Here is a 19,368-nt window from a genome sequence, read left to right on the forward strand (position 1 = left end):
TCTTAGAGTCTTTAATAAATGAGCTGAATTATCAATTTTACAGATTCACAATATCATGTAGCCACACAGACATTTTCACTGGAAGCTACAATCAAACCACATTTTGGAGCTCTGTAAAGAGATGTACACACTTTATCAGAACCAGTAATGACCTTCCAGAAGTTTCATCAACAACAACAAACGACAAACAATGCAAAAACAGTAAATACACATACTTAGACATGTATCAATACATGATCTGTAGACTGGTTGTAATACTTTTGATACATGGCAAGAAGGTCACTTATGACAAAGTTTTAACACACATCGACATAGCAGTTTTCTATAGAAGAGCAAACAGTAGCTGGTAGGTACTGAGATGAGAAGGTTTACATTCTTAAGTCATGGAAAATGTATTCATGTAGGAAATTATACAGTCCAAATACATTTTCAGCATCCTATTATAGAATATTCATATTAGACTGCTCACTATACTCCCACGCCAAAACAAAAATGCAAATTAGACCCAAGTTAATGAAACTTCAAAAGTGGCAAACATTATGGTTCCTGAAGTAGCCCATGTTCTCTGAAGCCCATATGACAGGAACATGTTAGGTGAACGCTTACGTGAATGGAGAGCATAAGCTTTACCATAAAGAGCTGTAGCAGATATGAAAATGGTCTGGAGCTTTTTCACAAGTTCGGTTATTTGATTCATGCAATGTGAATTTTCTCTGGTAAGAGATACCATTTTGTGCCTTAATTTCTTATTCATGAAGTATCAGTCTTTTAATATACATATTACCAACAATCAGTAATCCACTTTTCTGCAGCTATAGCACATGGACAATTAAGGGAGAATAGCCCCAAGAGATACAAATATCTAACAAAGATGACCAGGCAACTCTTTAAATTAGAAATATGAAATATTCCCTTGTTAAGCTGAACAAAATGTTTTCTTCAGTCTGAAATAACTCTTTTGGAGAAATTCTTGCAGCTTCCAGAACTACCAAAAATGTTCTCCCTGAGCACTGAAATGAAAAATCCACTGCCCAGAGCAAGATTAAGTAGCTTAAATACAAGATACACTGCACCACTGTGATGATAAACCAAAGTGTCTGGTCTTCCTTCTATCCAAGGAAACCATAAAGTAGAAGCAACATGAAGTCTGAGGTATCTGTATGCTTGAGGTATCTATATGTTCTTCCGCTCTTTTAGAGTCAGAATGGCAATAAAATACTACACAAAACAGTATCAGTCACGGGCAGTCTCTGTTACATAGAGACAGTGGGTCAGAACTTAAGCTGTTGTTGAAGAGTACTCAACACGGGTAAACCAAGGTATTACCACTCCACAGCATTCAAATTTATGAGTTGAGACAAAGGTTAAGGGCCAGAACCATGCCATCAGTAAATAAAGACTCCTGGTTTTCCATCCATTTTCTGGTTTTGAATTTCCAGTGCTCAGGTTCCAGTAAGTGAACAACAATTACAAAATGAAATGTAGAAAGACACAATTGCACAAGTCCCAACCATACACATATCATCTTTTCCATAGATGGACCTTCCCCATGGCTACAGAGGGCTCTGTACTGCATATCTTTTCCTTAGAGGGTTCAGCACAGTACAGCCGACTCCCCATCTCAGGTGTCCCCCTACTTTCAGGGATCCTAGCTCCTAGTCTCATCTTCACAGCATTTCAGTTTATGTGCTCAGATCCAAATATGCCTCAAATCCAAATGTGTCTCATATCCAGCAGCTGTGGACACAAATCTGTGGTGAAGCAACAACCTTCAGAGAACCTTTAGGGCACCCAAGGAGATAAAGCTCCAGCAGCTGCATTCCCAGTGAGATTCAAGTACACCCTATGTGCAATACAGGTGTTTCACTATCTCCCACCAACTACTTCATCGCCCTTGCAGCATCATTCCTGCAATGGTCCAATGCTGTCTGCCACAAAGAAGATGAGATTTATAGTCAGCCTCAACTCAACCTGCCCTTAGGCTACATGGATGGTCAGGGCTTGATTATCAAGATATGCAACACAAACACACATAATGTGGGGAACTTCAGTCCACTTCTGGATCTGGCCTCAAGGTAAAATACATTATTAGTCTTCTCTCATTTTCTTAAATGTCTCATTAAGAGACTGAAACCACCGCTAGTGTGAGAAGGGATAGCTTGGCCCTGCTCCATGCCACACTCCATATAGCAGTGCCACACACGTGGTACAGCTGTGATACAGCAAGCAGCAGCAGCTGCCACCACCTGTGGCACAAGGAGCACAGGGACATCCAGAACTGCAGACAAAATTAGTGAGTTGCTGCTAGTTTGCACAGTCACACCTTTCTGTGAATTGTGAGTGAAATATTCTGTGAAATATTTTTTAACAAGAGAAATTATTCTGTGGCACTGATACATTTCTCAAATCTGTACGAAGTTGGCTAGTACATTTAAAAAGAACAAAAGAATATTATTCTATAAATATATTTTCAGATCTCAATGTTTCAGATGTTCGTTTGAAACTATTTTTAAAGATAGGAGTCTTGAAAACGTTCAAAACTTTAAAAATGACAATGAAAACACAGACTATTTTACTGACGTTAGTTGACCCCAAAACTTTGGTAATGTTTACATAAAAAGTCAGTTAAGAAACAGAAGTTTTTGAAATACACAACAAGAAAGAATGAAATCACAACCTATCAGAAAAGACATAAAGCATACAGGCCCAGCATTTGTAACAGTGTGTATGTATAGATACACACATCCAACCAATATCCAGAATAATCTGAGAAACTAATAAAGCTCATATATCACAAAATAACATTCCAAAAGCAAGGAAACTATAATTCAAGAAAGCAGCTATCATGCCATCAGTACATCTGACCTTTTTTCACCAACCTTTTTTCACCAACCTTTTTTCAGCCTTGTTTGAACCATCTAGCCAGTGATCTTTATTCAAACTCACAGGTGGGTGCAGAGTAATTATTCACACATACCCTCCCTATTTAATGAAGGCAGAGAAAGCAGTGCCTGCAATCATCCTAATTGCTGCCCACTACAGCCACTTTAACCCACACTCTATCACAACTCTATTATCCCTTTTGATCACTGAGATAAGCTCATATCCCTATTGTGACTGGGAGTAAAAGCAGACAGAGAACTCAAGCAGTATGGACTTAGTATTGCCACAGTCCAATGTATTCAGTAACTTTTAATTTTAAAGGATGAGCAGAGAGAAGACAAGAGCTTGTCATTAGGAAAATGCAAGTGCTTATCACTAGAACAAAATGATTGCTCCTATGGATACATTATTATCCACACACCATTGTATGATTCTGCCATTGATAAACTATCCATATTCACAGTAGTAATTCCTGTTATTCGATGTCCTCAAATGGAAATATATCTCTTAACAATATATGTCTAAGACTGACATTCAGAGAGGATAACAATAGTACACAAATAATTCCAAAATGACAGAAGAAAAATTGCTGCCTTTCAGAAGAATTATAAATACATTTGCAATTTACTATATTTCTGAATTACTTTGTGAACAGGAAAATATAAAGTTTCCCGGAGACAGAGTGGGTCTTTAGTAGTGGAGAGAACATTTTCCTTAACTTTCTAGTGCATCACCTCACTGTGATCTAGCCTCTGTGAAAAACAGCCACTTATATAAAGGCAGTATCCACTGAAATGACGTTTCTCCCAGCTGGCAGTAAAAACTAAATTTTATAACTGACACCAGCATGACCTTGATTTCACCTGATGTCCTTAAGGCTTATGAGAGACTTTGAATAATTGAAGAAAAAGTATAAAACAAATTTAGGAATGACAAAAGCTATATTCCTTATACTGTTTCAAGCAGGGCTAAATCATAAGTTCCTGTACATTTGTTTATGCACTGAGGGCTAGTTTCAAAAAAAAAAAAAAAAGACAACACCCAGACGATGCAGAACTTACACAGAATTTAGGCAGTCAAGTCCTTGGCGATGATCCTGTCAAAGCTACATCTACCATCAGCACCAGACTCACGGGCTTTAGAGATATACTAGATGTTGCCAGTGTCAGTGCAGCTCATATAGCTTCCTGGCAAACCAGCCGCTAGAGAAGGATTTCTGAAGGTGATACTTACTGTGCGTGGTGTCTCTGAAGCAATTCAGCTCCCACTAGCAACACTCGGATAGGAAGAAGCCTTAAAGAAAAGTAGTCAAACAAATATACCAGCGAGAAATGACAAGCACATATCCAGAAAAAAATCTTCCAAGCAGCTGACTACTACAACTAGTGAGAGTGATTGAAAAGAACTGAAACAACAGTAGGTAGGCTATGTTTTGTGAAACATACACCTTCAGGACGAAGACGCATGCCCTTCGTGGATAGTGGGCACGGAAACCTTTCTACTCTCTTGTAGAAGCTGTGGTACAGAGCCTCTGTGCCTCACCCTGAGCATAGGGCACAACTACACCATGAGAACATACATATAAACTCACATGAAGAAGTACATAGACAGTGTGATTATTTGTGGAGTACAAGAATGTTCCCAAGGAGAGGAAAGGAATGACAATCTAGTCCTTAAATTGCACTACATGAACAAATAGCTGGCATAATTTTTATAGCTCATTCAATTCACAGGGCTACCTTATTGAAATTATTAATAGAAGAGCCCAGAAGACAGTGATAAATCAGCACTGTCTCCTGAATCTATCCTCTATTCTTCGGTGAGTTACTGTGAAATAAAGTAACTGACACCTGATCATCATCTTATTGAAAAATATATTTAAACCAGTCTCAGTAATAGCCATAAACTATTATTGGTGAGAGTTTTTCCACTGAGATCAATATTCAGTGTATAAGGACATCAAAAGCACTAAATGAAACTAAAAACTTTAAGTTCACGCCCGTCATTTAACCCTAGTATAATACCTCATACCTTTAAATTGTTTGTGTTTCTTCCTTTCTGCTTCCCTCCTCATCTTTGCTACCCGGTGCAGACACTGTGTTCTGCAGCAAATTATACAACACTTTCTGGTTTTGTTATATTTAAATAGCTGCTTCCTGACATTCTCAAGTCAGTTGAGTGGGTTATGTATTCTTCTTTTCCCCTTTGTCTGTATTTTGTAACGCTAAAACCATGATTATTTCTTCAATAGAAAAGATAATCACAATTTTGTTTCAAGAGTCTAAAAACTTAAGACCGTTTGACTTACAATCATGCAGTTTTACTTCCGCAAGACACAGAATTCCCATAAAGAGTTCTTGCAACAAACCCAGAGTGATCTTTTGGACTAGCTATGTATCACATCTGCATCCTCCCACGTGCTCTGGCTACTACACAGTGGAATCATAGAACCATTTAGGTTGGGAAAGGCCTTTAAGATCATCAAGTCCAACCCTTAAGGTTTGATGCCTTCCTTTATTAAGCTTTCAGCCATTTAACAGCAAACCCCACTCACCCTAGAACAGATATTGCAATAGACATCTGCTACAAGAATGTATCGAAGACTAACATTCCAAGCTAACCAGAGCTAAAGAATTCTCATATAGCTAACCTGTGTGTAAAGCACCACCAAAGAGGTTCAAGAATTATGCTGCATTCAACACAAACTGAAGCTGAATTTTGAGTAAAAGTATGAAAGCATATTTATCTGGTACAGGCATCAAAAGAGCAACCTGAATTCACAGAAAATTAAAAAAACTAGCTGTAAATTCAACCTGCCCCCCACTTCCCCTACAAATAAAGAGAAAAATATCAAAAAGTACAATATCTGTTAAATGAAAAAGCATCTGATATGCATGGATTATCTTAGTCTCTACACTTCATTGTCCTAATGACAATAGAATCAGACAAAGAAATCAGTCTCATTAGAACAGCTTTAGGCTGGATTACTAGTATGACTTACAGAATAGAAAGGAATTTCATCTTCCCAAAAAAGAAACAAATAGCTGTATCATACAATTATCCTCTCAATGTGCTTGATGAATCATCTCGAAGTATCTTTAGATAAGAACAGTACATCTACAGAAAATGTTTCCAGAGGAAAAGCATGATATCAATACTGTGTACCCATATTAATAGTACCCAAGTCTCCACTGTTTTATCATTTAACTGCCAGAAGTAAGAACTGCCAAATTCATTCTTTAAATCTAATAGTTATTTTTAAAACATAGTCAAACTATATTCCTTTTCAAAAATTCACAGATTAGTTGGCCCATTAGCATGCCAGACAACCAGGTTTCTGGATTTACCGAACAGTTCTAGCTTTCTAATTTAGCAATTAAGTCATTTTTACACTTGTAATTTGATGTTCTTACACAGATCAAATGCAGTGGTGTGAACACTCTACCTTAGAATTATACTAATAGATTTACTTATGTTTCAACAAATTATTATTTAAATTCTTGCATTCTGCAGGAACAGAGATTACATTTTATAACTCTGGTCTAGGAAGTGACATTATGAAAAAACTCTTGTTGCTAGCATACAAAGGATTATGTCTGTTCTGTACTAGTGACCGTTCACAAGAAGCATAAAATAACCTAAACTTGTACATTGTATATGTAATACAGCATTTTTCACAGACTGTATGAGATAATGTGCTTCTTACTCACTCTGGAGATCCATATTCAGGTTTTGCTTAGGTATATGGAGAAAAATGTTCCTTTCAACCTTTTAAAGAGCATGTTGAGAAATATATATAAACTATAACACACTAATTACATGTTAAACTCTAATAGACACTAAAATGGGATTTGAGAAAGACATTAAAAAAAGCAAAAGGTTTGGTTACCTACATTGTTTATGTATTCAGAAAGCAAGTCTTGGAGAGCTTGGCGGATAGCATTGCACTCAGCAATGATGCGCTCTCGATGAAAGTCACGTGTGCAGGAAGAATCAGCTAGCAAAGCTGCTCCACTGATAATAGCTTCCAGACGTTTCTCTAGTGATGGCCTTATTTTCTCTTCATTCACTACAAGAGGATCCAGGATAATTAAATTCTGGAAAACATTAGGAGTACAGGTAAGAGAAGTCAGCCCAAATAAGTTGTTGCTTTATTTTTGCCTCGCAGAAACTACAGTGACATTATGCTTCCTAGACTTACATCTAGCCCTTTCCCCTTGAAGTATCCAAAATACTTTTGACCATGGCAGATTCCTTTTTCCTTACTGGGGCTATGCATACAGGTCATTTGCAGACAAAGCCAAGTTACCTCTGCCAGTCAGATCTCACTAGTTGTAAGCCAATATCCAAGTTATTAGATCCTACTGGCCTGAACCCAGTGCTCAGACGGCAACAGAGCTTTCCATCCAGAGCTGATTCACACCTAAGCAGCTCATAGAACAAGCAGAATAAGATCACATCTACCTGTAGACCATGTTGACATCTTCTGACTACACCTGCCTTGTCTCTGAGTCCTTCCTCCATTTCCTACTTTTGCTGCATAAGATTCAAGATATTAATCCTCTGCTTCAGTCTCTCCTACACCTGTATCGGGCACTTCTTCTTCTACAAGGCATTTCACTTCTCCTGGAAACAGAAACACTATTTGTCTACCTTTATAAATATACATGCGTTCTTATCACTGCGGTATCTATTTGGTCTATCAATCTTCTCAACAATCCTACTCTACAACAAAAAGCTATCAACCCCATTTTATAAGCAAAGAACTGAGGCTCTTACTGCCAGGTTCACAGCCATACAGAAGGTATGTCTTAAAACAGGCAATTGTGTGCCATCTTCTCAAGTTCTCAGTCAGCATCGTTTGTCTTCTTCATGTCTTGTAAAAAAAAATGTATTTCTTCATTCAAACTCTTTCCTGTATCTGTTTACACTTCTTGAGGGTCATGTGTCTTCCTTATTCTCCCATGCAGTGGGCCTGTCTTGTATATTTACCTTGTAAATTCTTAAAAATGGTATGTATCTTACACTAAGCTTGCAATGTCTATGTACAATTACAACACTGTATGAATTTACTATTCAGTAATACTACGTGTTTTATTAAAGTTCGATGGCCTCAAGATGAGTCAGGGGATAGACTGGATATTAGGAAAACATTCTTTACTGAAAGAGTTGTGAAGCATTGGAACAGGCTGCCCAGGGAAGTGTGGAGTCCCCACCCCTGGAAGCGTTCAGAAAACATGTAGATATGGCACTTCAGGACATGGTTTGTGGTGATGGGTTGACGGTTGGACTTGATCATCTTAGAGGTCTCTTCCAACCTTAATGGATCTATGATCTCAGACCAGAGTCTCAGCTTTGTTTGAAGGAGGCATTCAACACCTCCAAAATTTAGTCTTTTAGAGATCAGGAGGACCTCTGGATTTAACACAAAATCAGCAGTACTAGCTCACAGCTAAGGATGTTAAATTAGATTACATGAGCAGTCTAGTTCTGCTGATTTTTAGACTAATACAATCCCACACTGTGGCAGAAAGTCACTGCTGCTAGCTTTAACAGGCTGAATACGGGCAAAGATCAAAAGAGTAGCTTTTGTTCAACAACTGTTTTTTCAAAGGACGTAGATATAAGTGTCCTTTTACTTTTCACTAGGTAGGGTAAACCAAAGCAGACAACTCTTTTAGCACAATAAAATTAATTACATTTGTGTGTCAAGCAAATAGTCTCAAGAGAAAGAAAAGGAGAGGAGATATTTTCATGAAATGTGAAAGTAAGTATATTCAAGCTTCAGCATCTAAAGAAATTCAAACTAGTAATTTTTAATCTAACTGAACATCTAAAACAGTATCCTTATGGTCCATATCACCAAGCCTGTATTCCACATAAATCCGTTCACCTGTTACATCCTTATGTGGTTCCAAGCTTTCAGAAGAAATATTAAACAAGAAAACTATGCCACATACCCTGAGCGGAATTTAGGTCAGGTAAATCAAAACTTATCTGTGCTTATCCAGTATGTGCCAGACTACTTTTAAGCTGGAGAATGTTAATTATTTTTTCAATTTAGATTTAATATCACAATTTCAGGTACTGTCTAGCTTAGACAATTCTAAGAGCAGTGAAAGTGTTCTATTAGAACATCATAAGAAAAAACTTAAACGGCTAGGAAAGGGGACTTCAGTCATCTTGAAATTTTCTTGTTGGTTATTATTAACATTGTCTTACACTTTAGGTATGATTTAGGGAAAGGAAGACTTTATTACATGTTCAGTCCTCCCATCTTTTCTGAAATATACAAGAACTCTTTTGAGACAGCTGGGAGATTCTCAAGCAAAACTAGAGAAAAATCGGACTTCATAATCTGAATATTTCCAAAGGAAACCATTGCAGGTTCTTTCTGCATTAAGGTGTCGTTCAGATGGAAGCTAGTATTTCCCAACTTGCAGGATCAATGTAGGTTTCTAAACATTCCACCTCCACTACTGTTCCACTGCCTTGAAGTCCTCCATCTCATTTAAAAGCATTCTAGTTATTTAAGTAGTCTCAGCACTGCAGCCCGATATTTACTACCTATTAACATACATAAAGTAAGTGGACAATGAACCTTCTTAAACAATCTCTGCAAGACCTTCTGGGGCCTAAAGTTCTAGGATTATGTTATGCTTTGTACCAGAAACTAGGACTACATGAACTGTAGTCCTCATATTTCCACAGACAATGACTAGAAAGAAAAGCTCTCCACATTTCCTGTGTTGAATTTCGGGATTTTCATACCACTGCAGCGTATCACAAAAAGTCAGGCCAGTGCTACTGCTAGTGCGATTTTCTGTTGTCTATTCTGAGAGACTATCAACAGTCTAAAACTAAGTTTATGGACTTGTTTCAGCAAGTGACAGTATAGAACATTAAAATAGTTTATGGGTCTATGTCAGGCATTTATGTGCATCCAGCAGATGCAAGCATAAATTAAGTATTAACTATGTATTCCAAGCTCCTGGTTTTTCTCAAACCAATGTTCACCTATCCAGATACATATAATACACTGAAAAAGAGTTTATGTGCAAGCAGGAAGGAAAGAGCTGAAATATTTTGAAGATGAAAACCACAGCTATTTGTGTATACATAAAAGCAACATATTAAATCTATTTGTATATCTTAATGATTTCCAGATTCAAAAGATGTAAAAAAAATGTTGACCATGGAAACATTAATCTCACATGCAACTTTGGAACTCACAAAGACAGAGCAAAGAAAACAGGCAGTTCACTGCTTTCATCCTCTTTTGTGGAAGTAGTGAAGTTGGAGCCAGTTAAGAACTACTCAGTTGTTACAAAAATACTGACTTCTGCCCTCTCCAAGAAAGAGAGAAGAAAAGCTGAAATTTTGCCAGGGCCTGGCAGACCCTGCCATGAAGGCTAAAATCCAAAGAAAAGAAAGAACACTTGGACAGAGTGAAGATGGCTTCCTCTTCTAGTCTGAAATATCTCCACATACCCTAACCTCTTGCTGGCAGCAGATGGAGCCAGACTAGCTCTCCCAGGAAGTCATTTTGCTTTTTCAGGCAACTTCTTAATTGCCAATGCCTAGAGGTATGTCTGACAGGAGCAGTAATTCAGCTCTTAATATTGTCCTGAGAAGTCTTCCTACTCCAACCAAAGCATTAGGACTCCTGTGTCTTTTTCTGTAACAGCTGTTTCCACAGAGGAAGGAAATGCACCTGAAGACACTTTTCAGAGAAGGGTGAAGGCAGTAAGGTACCTTTTGTTCACAAAGATAACTCGAGACACATTAAGAATATTACTATAGAGCATCTGCTTTTTCCTCATTTCTTCTCTTTGGTGAGCTTCCTTACAATAATGAGATTATGGCTGAATGCAAAGAAAAACTGGACGCAATTTACCTGGAGGCAAGTTACTGTATGTCTCAAACACAACATGTATTACAGCAAATCAGGGAAATGCAGTAAAGGAAAATGTAAAAAAGTGGTAAGAAGTGCCATTAAGGACTTTGAAATGCAGGGGAAACTAATCCCTTTCAGCTGTCACCTCACTAAGTAAGAATGCATAACATTAAAAGCAGAATCAAAATAGTTCTCAGCAGTAGGAACTGTATTTTCCTGCATAACAAGTGTTTAAGAACTGCATTATCTAGGTCTTCGTTACTCTGGCTATATCCAAAGGCACAGTAAAATTTAAAGACAAAACTAACATATTAATACAGATTTGGAAAATGGCATAAAACTAGTCATTAATTTTTAAATATTTACCTTTAAAAAAAATTAACTTACACCCAAAAGATAATTTGAAACTAAACTTATACATGCTCGTCCATAATGATCATATAAGAATGACCAGGGAAGGCATTCTAAGATACAGCCAGTTTCCAGAGGTCAGGACATTCATTTCTGATGTGGAAGACAGGTTTATCTGTGTTAGAGGTTTGAAACTCTGTCTGTCTCATTCACATCACAGTCCTTAAGACTAAAGTGCTCTGTGGTACCTCACCTCTGCTGGAGTTTTGCTGCTTGGTCACTTCACTGTTGCGCTCCTATATCTCAAGCAAGTACCCTCAACACTAGGCTACACATAAAACGTCCATCATAAGGTAAAACACACTACATCTAGATACTAGATTGTTGGGTAAGCTCTGTGATACATTTCCACACTATAAACATTTAATGAGATTTGTTCCCAACAGACTATTTACTACATTGACCTATTTCATGGCACTGTATTTGCTACAAGAAGATAGAGTAAAGGTTATTTCAGGTCCTTAGCCAATAGAACTTTCTATAAAGAAGGAAAAGTGCAACCATCTAATTCATAAAATCTTTTTAAGAGGTTAAATGCTCTATAAATTGTGCTTTATCTAACTCACAGAGCTTCAATTCCCATTTACGTTACCTAGGTAAAAATATATTTAAAACTCCATAAAGAAATGGCTTTTTACAACAGTCAGACTTCTATGTTCTTATGTTTCCAAATAAAACCAAACTCGATCCAAAAGACAATTTTTCCCATTTTGTGATTATCGCATCTTAAATTTTAAAATAATAATAAATTTATTACATTAAAAAATATCAAAATGGTACTGCTCACATACAGTCAAGATGAATTAATCTGCAGTCAGAAGATGCAATCCTTTTTGCCAACTTGTGTTTAAAAAATTTGTAAGTAAACCAGGTAAATAATAGCTCTCATTTAAAGTATATCATTTGTCATTCAGAGTTTCATTGTTAACAAGTCATGTATTACACTTAAATATTTCTCTTTCTTTCTTTTTTATATAGGAAAATATATTAGAAACTATCATTTTAAAACCTGGTGTGACAAGCAAGGAAGGATAACAGGTAACATGCAATTGTAGACTGTTCCATTGGAGGGGAAAAACCTGTTAGATTCAACTTTCAGCACTACTGAGAGATCTCTTTTGATCAATGAACTGCCACTACAAGATTTGTGTCATATTTCAATTATTTCTCTAAAGTGTCATTTAAAATTTTAGACAAAAATCTATTACCATCAGTCATAACACCATTTCTTTTAAAAATGTATCAACAATTTTGGAGTTCAGAGGCTGAGATCTGATCAGTCCAAGAATTTACAACCAAAAAAACACATATTCACAAATGTGTCCCGAAACTTTCATTCCTTTTGTGACCTGGGCCTACATCAGTTACACGAGACAAGGAGCATGGTCTGTAATGTCATGTACAGGCAGGACAATGGAAAACAATGCTGGTAAGAGCCAGCGTAGTCATGGGCAAAAGGGCAAGCGCCATACAAAAGCTTAGGATCAAGGTCAGCAGCAGAGAAAGAGCTGACTTTCTCCAAGTATTTGCTTAAATAATGGAAGTAGAAATGCACAATTTGTGAAAGCATATTGGTTATGTCACTTTGTTTAATAATAAGCAGAAAACAATTAAGTTTCTAAATCCTTCAATTATATAAATTACATAAGAATCCCAAGACAAATTTTGAAGTAAAGGACTTCAACTTGTGTTGTACTAGTTCAAATGCAGTCAGGGTAGCAGTGATCACAACCATCTGATAATCACTGTTCTTTGTAAACTAAACTCATGGGTTCTGCCCACTTACTCAAGGATGTGTCTGTCTCCATCATTAGCAACACACTTGAAACTAATTCTTCCCTGCTATTTGAAGGAAGTGATCACTCCCCGTGAAATAACTTAGTGACACTGTTTAGACTAGGACTAAGCAGAGCATCAATTTCTTACACCCTTAGGTCCATCACTATGATAGCAATGACATAAACCACTTTTGAAAAATGTTGCAGTCTCACAGACTTACATACCTCAAGCTCATCAAGTGCACTTCCTAGAGTAGCTGTGTGAGATGTAGGTTGTCCCATTTTATTTCCAACTCCTTGGGAAGCATTAGAAATCACATTGAGTGCATTCTGTATTTCACTGCAAATTGAATCCTTGCTGGCTGTAAGGGATGCAATATCTGAATGTTCCAAACAAGCTGAACATATTGATTGTAGAAGAGAGGAATTTTCCTTCAGGGATGCACGTGCTGCAGCAATTTCATCACGCTGATTGCTAGATTTCAAATCCTGTCAGCAAAAGAACATGTTGTTTATTTCCAAAAGCACTTCAAAACTGACAAGTACTGTATAAACAATTTTCTCCTATCTCTACTCTGTTTAAAGAATCATCGAGTTAAATTCATCAAAGATTGTGAAAATTGACTACAACAGTATTCACAAATGAGTCATCTTTATCTCACGAGAAATGAACAAAGTCTGTGTAAAACCACCCCAATTTTTATTGCGTCTTATAACCAGCACCATGAACTGTCCCACATTTCTCTTGTTTTTAAGCATCATTTTCCTACAAGAAAAATGGCCTGGAAATTAGCTGTCTTTCCTCCTAGACATGTCTGTCTTTATAAGCTGTAGAGAAGGACAGAGATGCAGACAGGGTTAAGCAAGGAATTCTGTGACTGTTGTATCTAAGCACATTTCCTGTGTTTGTTTCCCTGCCCCACCAGCTTATGTCCTGGGAGCACTGCGGAAAGGAACAGCAGGTCAGGGGTGGGAATCCTGTACTCCTGCGAAACACGAAGTGTGGAATGTGTGGAAATGAGAATGGTTCTTGAGAAGCCATCTCTGAAGTGCCACTGCCTGTTTTTTCTCTCTCCCTTCTATGTACACACATAAAGCACTCAGGGATCTTACCACACTCATCTTGATCCTCCCTTCTCCACCCAGATCTTCTTGAAACCCTGCCTCCTGCCAGCCCAGACAAAAAGGAACACACAGCTCAACAGAGTTGCCAAGTCAAATTCAGCTGTTTCTAGGTGCCAAGCTTGGGAGCTGTTATTTGGACAGCTGAAAGTTATGGACTTTGGGACAACCATACAATCAACAACAGGACTGTAAGAAGCCTCCAGTCTCATCCTATTTTACTCTAGACATTCTCCCCACTCTCTTTCTGCATCTTGTCCCTTTGAAAAAAAAAAAAATCAAGCAGATATTTGCAAAATGGCTTGGGTAAAAGAGACAGTTAAATTCAGGGGAAAAATAAAAAAGGAAGGGAAAACAGCATATCAGAACAATAAAAGTGTGTGGCACCAGCTTCAAATGATGAGAAGAGGCACAGTGAAGAGTGAATGGCAAAATGCACACAAAACTGCTCTCAGCCTGCTCTAAAGAAAGCTGGTCTTTCTAATTATTTTCCTCTGCATTACATTGGGCTCTATGTGTATTATTTATGAAAGCATCACAATATCCGCTTCTCACTGCATAAATTTTACAAGTTTATGGCTGAAGAAAAGAGCATTCAATATTAAGTGAACCAGTCTTAGGGTTTTAAAATCTCATTTACTGCAAGATGTGCATTGGACATAGGATTGCATCTTACTTCCCCAGGCTAACTTGGAAATCTCAGGGATACAGTAAAAAAAAACCAAACAAAAAAAAACAAAAAACCCTCACAAATAAGAAAGGGACAGAGACAGAGAGAGAGACAGAGAGAGAGGTGGAGCCTTAAAGAGAACCAATGACTTACAGAGCTGATCATCTGAACTAGAAAACTGACTTATTTTCTTGGGTATATTAATACTTAACATATTTTTATGTTTGCAATAAACCAATATATAAACCTATCACCACTGTGCAGGAATTAGTTCATTGCCCAATGTACTCAAATCCAAACAGTAGTGCATCTCCAACCTTGGTAAAACATCTGTAATTTATCCAGTGCACTCTCAGTGAAAAGTATTATTTGTTTTTAAACACAAACTCTTGTTCTAATCAGTGAATCTGCCTTTCCTACAATTAAATTACAAGACAACAGAATGCCTTCTTTTCTCTTGTGCTGCAGTGAAGCTACAGACCTAGAGATACAATAAGTCAATACAACACCTCAGTCTAGCTGCCTTCTATTCTTAACCGTTTCTTACTTTGCTGCATGGTATGAAAACCATCAAACTCCAAAGTCCTTCCAAATGACTTTTCCCTTCTAATAGAGTACTGTACTGCAAAAGAGGCGTTCACAAGAAATTCAGAACTAGCAAGCCAGTAGCACAAAGCCAGTGATGGCAGGTCAACACCACAGCATCTGGAAACATTCCAAAAACTTCAAGGTGTTTATGTTTTCAAAACATAGAATTTTTTGTTTCACACAATATTGTGTAGATTTCAGAATCAGGGTATTGCTAAATTCAACTATGAAAAGCCTCACTTTTGTTAAATAACACTATTTTTTAAAAAAAGAATAATGCTTAGACCCACAGAATTCATCACTACTTTGTTGCTCATTTGTAAGCCTTGGACAGACACAAAAACAGCTGTAGGACCATTGCTCTTTTTCCACCTTGATGAAGAATTAATTCCTTAAGATTTTTAACGTGAACAGGAAGATAATGTTAGTCAAAACTTAGTCTTACTAAGAGTATTAAATCACTAAATCTTAATCTTAGTCTGATCTTCTGCACAAACGGGCCCAAAAAAACCCCTAAAATTGAGTGATTTCTCTATCCAATCTGTGCACACATGGATTATCAGAATACTGTAACTAGTCCTCTGAAGAATAAAGTTAGTCTCTACAAACAGACTGTTAACCCATAGTCCATCAACTTTTTCCACTGGAGAGAAAAATACAGAAAGCGTCCGATTCATTTTTTTACTTGTCAGAGAGAACATAGCACTACAAAACACAAGAAAGCAACACTGAGAAAGTATGCACTTTCTTTTAAGTTATGCTTTGATGGAACACATCACTTGAGAACTAGAAATAGACTGTCAACATTCTCCTATGAACTATGAAACCACCATAGTTCTAGAGAAGTTGATGGGCAATGTGTTAAATTTGAATTACTTGCACTTTTAGACAAGTTTCCAACTAAGACCACAGAGTTTTAAAGGTCTGAGCATTCAATGTGTCAAATCTGGCTGCACTGAAAGTTGGACTCAAATAGGTACTCTGTACCTGCTGACCCTTGCCCAAATACACTACATTCACCTTGGCACAGAATGCAACAAGACAATGTTACTCAAGCATGCAAAAGAATGATACAGGGAAAAGTATGTAAATATAGAATTGAAATATCTGTAAAACATTTCACCAGAACAAGAACAGGAGAAAAAAAAAACATGACGGCGGTTTTTGTTACTCATTGACTGTTGTCAGTATGGATGGATGGTCTTCCACCTGCACAGATGCAGATGACAAATAGGACTAGAGAGAAAAAAAATTTCCAAACCAGTTCTAACTAATACTCTCTTCATACCATAACATCTGAGCATCTGTAGTTCATCCAGCTACATTACTGATCTTTAGTCTATTTTTCTTTTTCTTCACAGCTTACCACTTTCCTCTTGTTCCAACTTCTTTTTAGACTAGTGGACTATTTCCACTGGTCTGGGATGTGTTCTTCCATATTAAGTCAACAGCTGAGCTCTAGATATGTCATATGAGACCAGCTGAGATTAAAGATAATCCTGCCCCCAACCATTGCCAATCTAAGCGGCAATTGTGATACTTCCCTAGGCTGCTGTCCCAGCCCCCGCCCAGACATACTATTACACCTTCCTCACACCTGCTTGTCCCCAGTGAGAATGGAAACATAAGTGGATAGTCACAGATTCCCAGCTGTGAATTGTTCCAGCCAAACACGGTGAATGGACAAGATGACTTTGAACAGAAAACTTGAAAACTACTCTCACAGTTAAGCTTTGGTTGCACTACTTCAATAAGTTGGGAAAAAAAAAAAAATCTATTCTTTATCCCACTTAATACATTTAAGGTTTGACAGCACAATACACCAGGAAGCCAGCTCTTGTTCACTGCGTGTTCGTATCAGCACAACTCACAGGATCCAGGCGCCACTGTGAGTACAAATCGCAATGCCATATTTTGTACCAGCTGTAGTCAACACAAGGTTCACAAAGGCAGCTTCAAATAAAGTTTGCTGCAGTCCCCTAGCTCATTCTTTGCAGAGACAGATGTCATTGAACCGAGTTCTATATTCAGGAAAAGCACAGACATACAAACACCCACAATTTCATACTACTACAGGGCTGGGGGACAAAAGCATTACCTTTTATCACAGCTTAAACTTGGACTTCAATGTTCAGCTTTCAGTCAAAAGAGGCTGCCAAATTGCATGTATTTGGTGAAACAAAGAAATAACAAAGCTCAAAACTCTTCCGAGTGCACTCCTGCACAGTTTATCTGCGTAAGGCTCCAGTTTACCTATTTCATAAGTACTGTGTAGTCTTACTCACTGGAAGAAAATATCTCACATACAAGAAAGTGAAGAAGATCTGGGGTTGATACTGACTGTCACATTGCTCTTCAGCTGTGTCAGTTCTTCAGAGATTAAAACCCGTGTGAAAGTAGTATTAAGGCTTAAAACCTGTCAGGGCCCTGAGAGCACTACTAGGCCTCCACTGGGGCCTCTGTCCACCCCCAACCCTCGGGCCCTGGAGCCCCAGCTGAGCTGACCCTGGGACCCTCAGCCCCTCTCTGAGCTATGTCCTAGGAGTGCCGGTCTCCAGCTCAGCCACAGCTGCCCCTCTGTCTGGCCATGGCCCCCCAGTCCAAACCGCAGCCCACAGACTGACTTCAGCCCTGCCCTGCGACCTTGGCACTTCTGAGGTACCATGGGGCTGTCTTTCACCTGGTTGCCCTCACCGGGCCTGACCCTCAACCTGGTCTGTGGACTGACTTCCCAGCTTGTCTTCTGACTCACCTCATCACCACAAACCTTCCTGATGGTCTGGAGTCTTGGCTGAACCCAGTTACGCTGGCCTGGCATGCCCGGCTCACCCTGAGGCAGGGCGGTGGGGCAGGGCCCTGCCTCAGAGAGCAGCCAGCCCTCACTGCCCCTCCACAACACCTTCTGTTGCCTTCAAGCAGGGATCACCTGTTCTAAACTCTGTCATAAAGCTGAACCTGCCTGCCCTACAAAATGTGACGTTTGAACAGCATGACCTAATGGTCCCTTTCCTCCACCTTAGGCTTTTAACTATACTTCTGAACCAATGACCTACACAAGTGACTGTAACAGAACAAAACCAGACACAAACACACACTGGGAAAAATGCCTGACTTGGGATAACAGCTTTGTTAGCACAAATGAAACATCGCTAGATCATTGAGCTGTACTACACTGACAGTAAAAGGTCACCTTACACATATTCACAGCAAGTTAAACACCACTGAGAAGGTATGCTAGTATATTCAGAATGGCATTGAATCAAAGGGATTTGCTTAAACACACCTTTGTGCATTTCTCATTGACTGAATCAAAACCCTGCCATTACCTTCAGAAAGCAAATGACTAGATCTTCCAGTGTCATAGAGATGGAAACTCACTGGAAACTCTTCAAAATCTCTCATCTGTCCTTCACAGGGAAAGCATGTGTTCCCAAAGCCAGTTTGTTTACATTTTGCTTTTTTTAAAAATGCATAGGTTTCCAGAGATTTTTCCAGTCCAAATAGGTAGATGAAACAAACTAACACTGGTACACTCCAGAAATGTAAAAATTTTTCCTTTCTTGTTTTTCTTGTCTGATAGACAGACAATGCTGAAACACTGACAATCCCCAAAACAGTGGCGTTTGCAGGCATCATGGAAGTAAGCTGTTTTAAAAGATGTATCTTATAGATTGACCAGGAGACAAAAATAGGAACCTATCTTCACAAAGCAGCAATGCAGCACATGTTTGCTTGTCAGGAATTCCAAGTTAACTTTCTAATAAGAAAGTCTTAACCAGCCTCTAGATTTATTTTTCCTGACTTCAGAAGTCACCAGCAGTTCTTAGTGTCTCATGCTAAACTATAATAAAGCATGTATACAGAGTACAAAACCACCATATATATATACACACAAAATATATATACTCTGAGCAGCTGTAAACTGTAGGCAGTTTGTTTGCATGAGCCTCATGCATGAAAGCACAAAATGTGAAGTGTTACAGTACAAAGACATGTCAATGTTATCATAGGACTAAGCC

The 19,368-nt window shown here is 38.2% G+C and overlaps 1 protein-coding gene across 1 annotated transcript in view; it reads right to left on the reverse strand.

The window, feature by feature from the left end:
* The window catches only part of CTNNA3 (catenin alpha 3), a 577,723-nt gene that overhangs the window by 422,495 nt on the left and 135,860 nt on the right, over positions 1 to 19,368 (reverse strand). The window contains exons 6-7 of the mRNA XM_075423092.1: positions 13,195 to 13,458; positions 6,777 to 6,980 (exon numbers count right to left, since the gene is read on the reverse strand). Of these exons, the coding sequence (XP_075279207.1) occupies positions 6,777 to 6,980; positions 13,195 to 13,458 (468 nt within the window). The remainder of the gene's footprint in view (positions 1 to 6,776; positions 6,981 to 13,194; positions 13,459 to 19,368) is intronic.

This window comes from Opisthocomus hoazin, chromosome 6 (genome assembly GCF_030867145.1).
Source record: "Opisthocomus hoazin isolate bOpiHoa1 chromosome 6, bOpiHoa1.hap1, whole genome shotgun sequence".
NCBI classification, from domain to species: Eukaryota; Metazoa; Chordata; class Aves; order Opisthocomiformes; family Opisthocomidae; genus Opisthocomus; species Opisthocomus hoazin.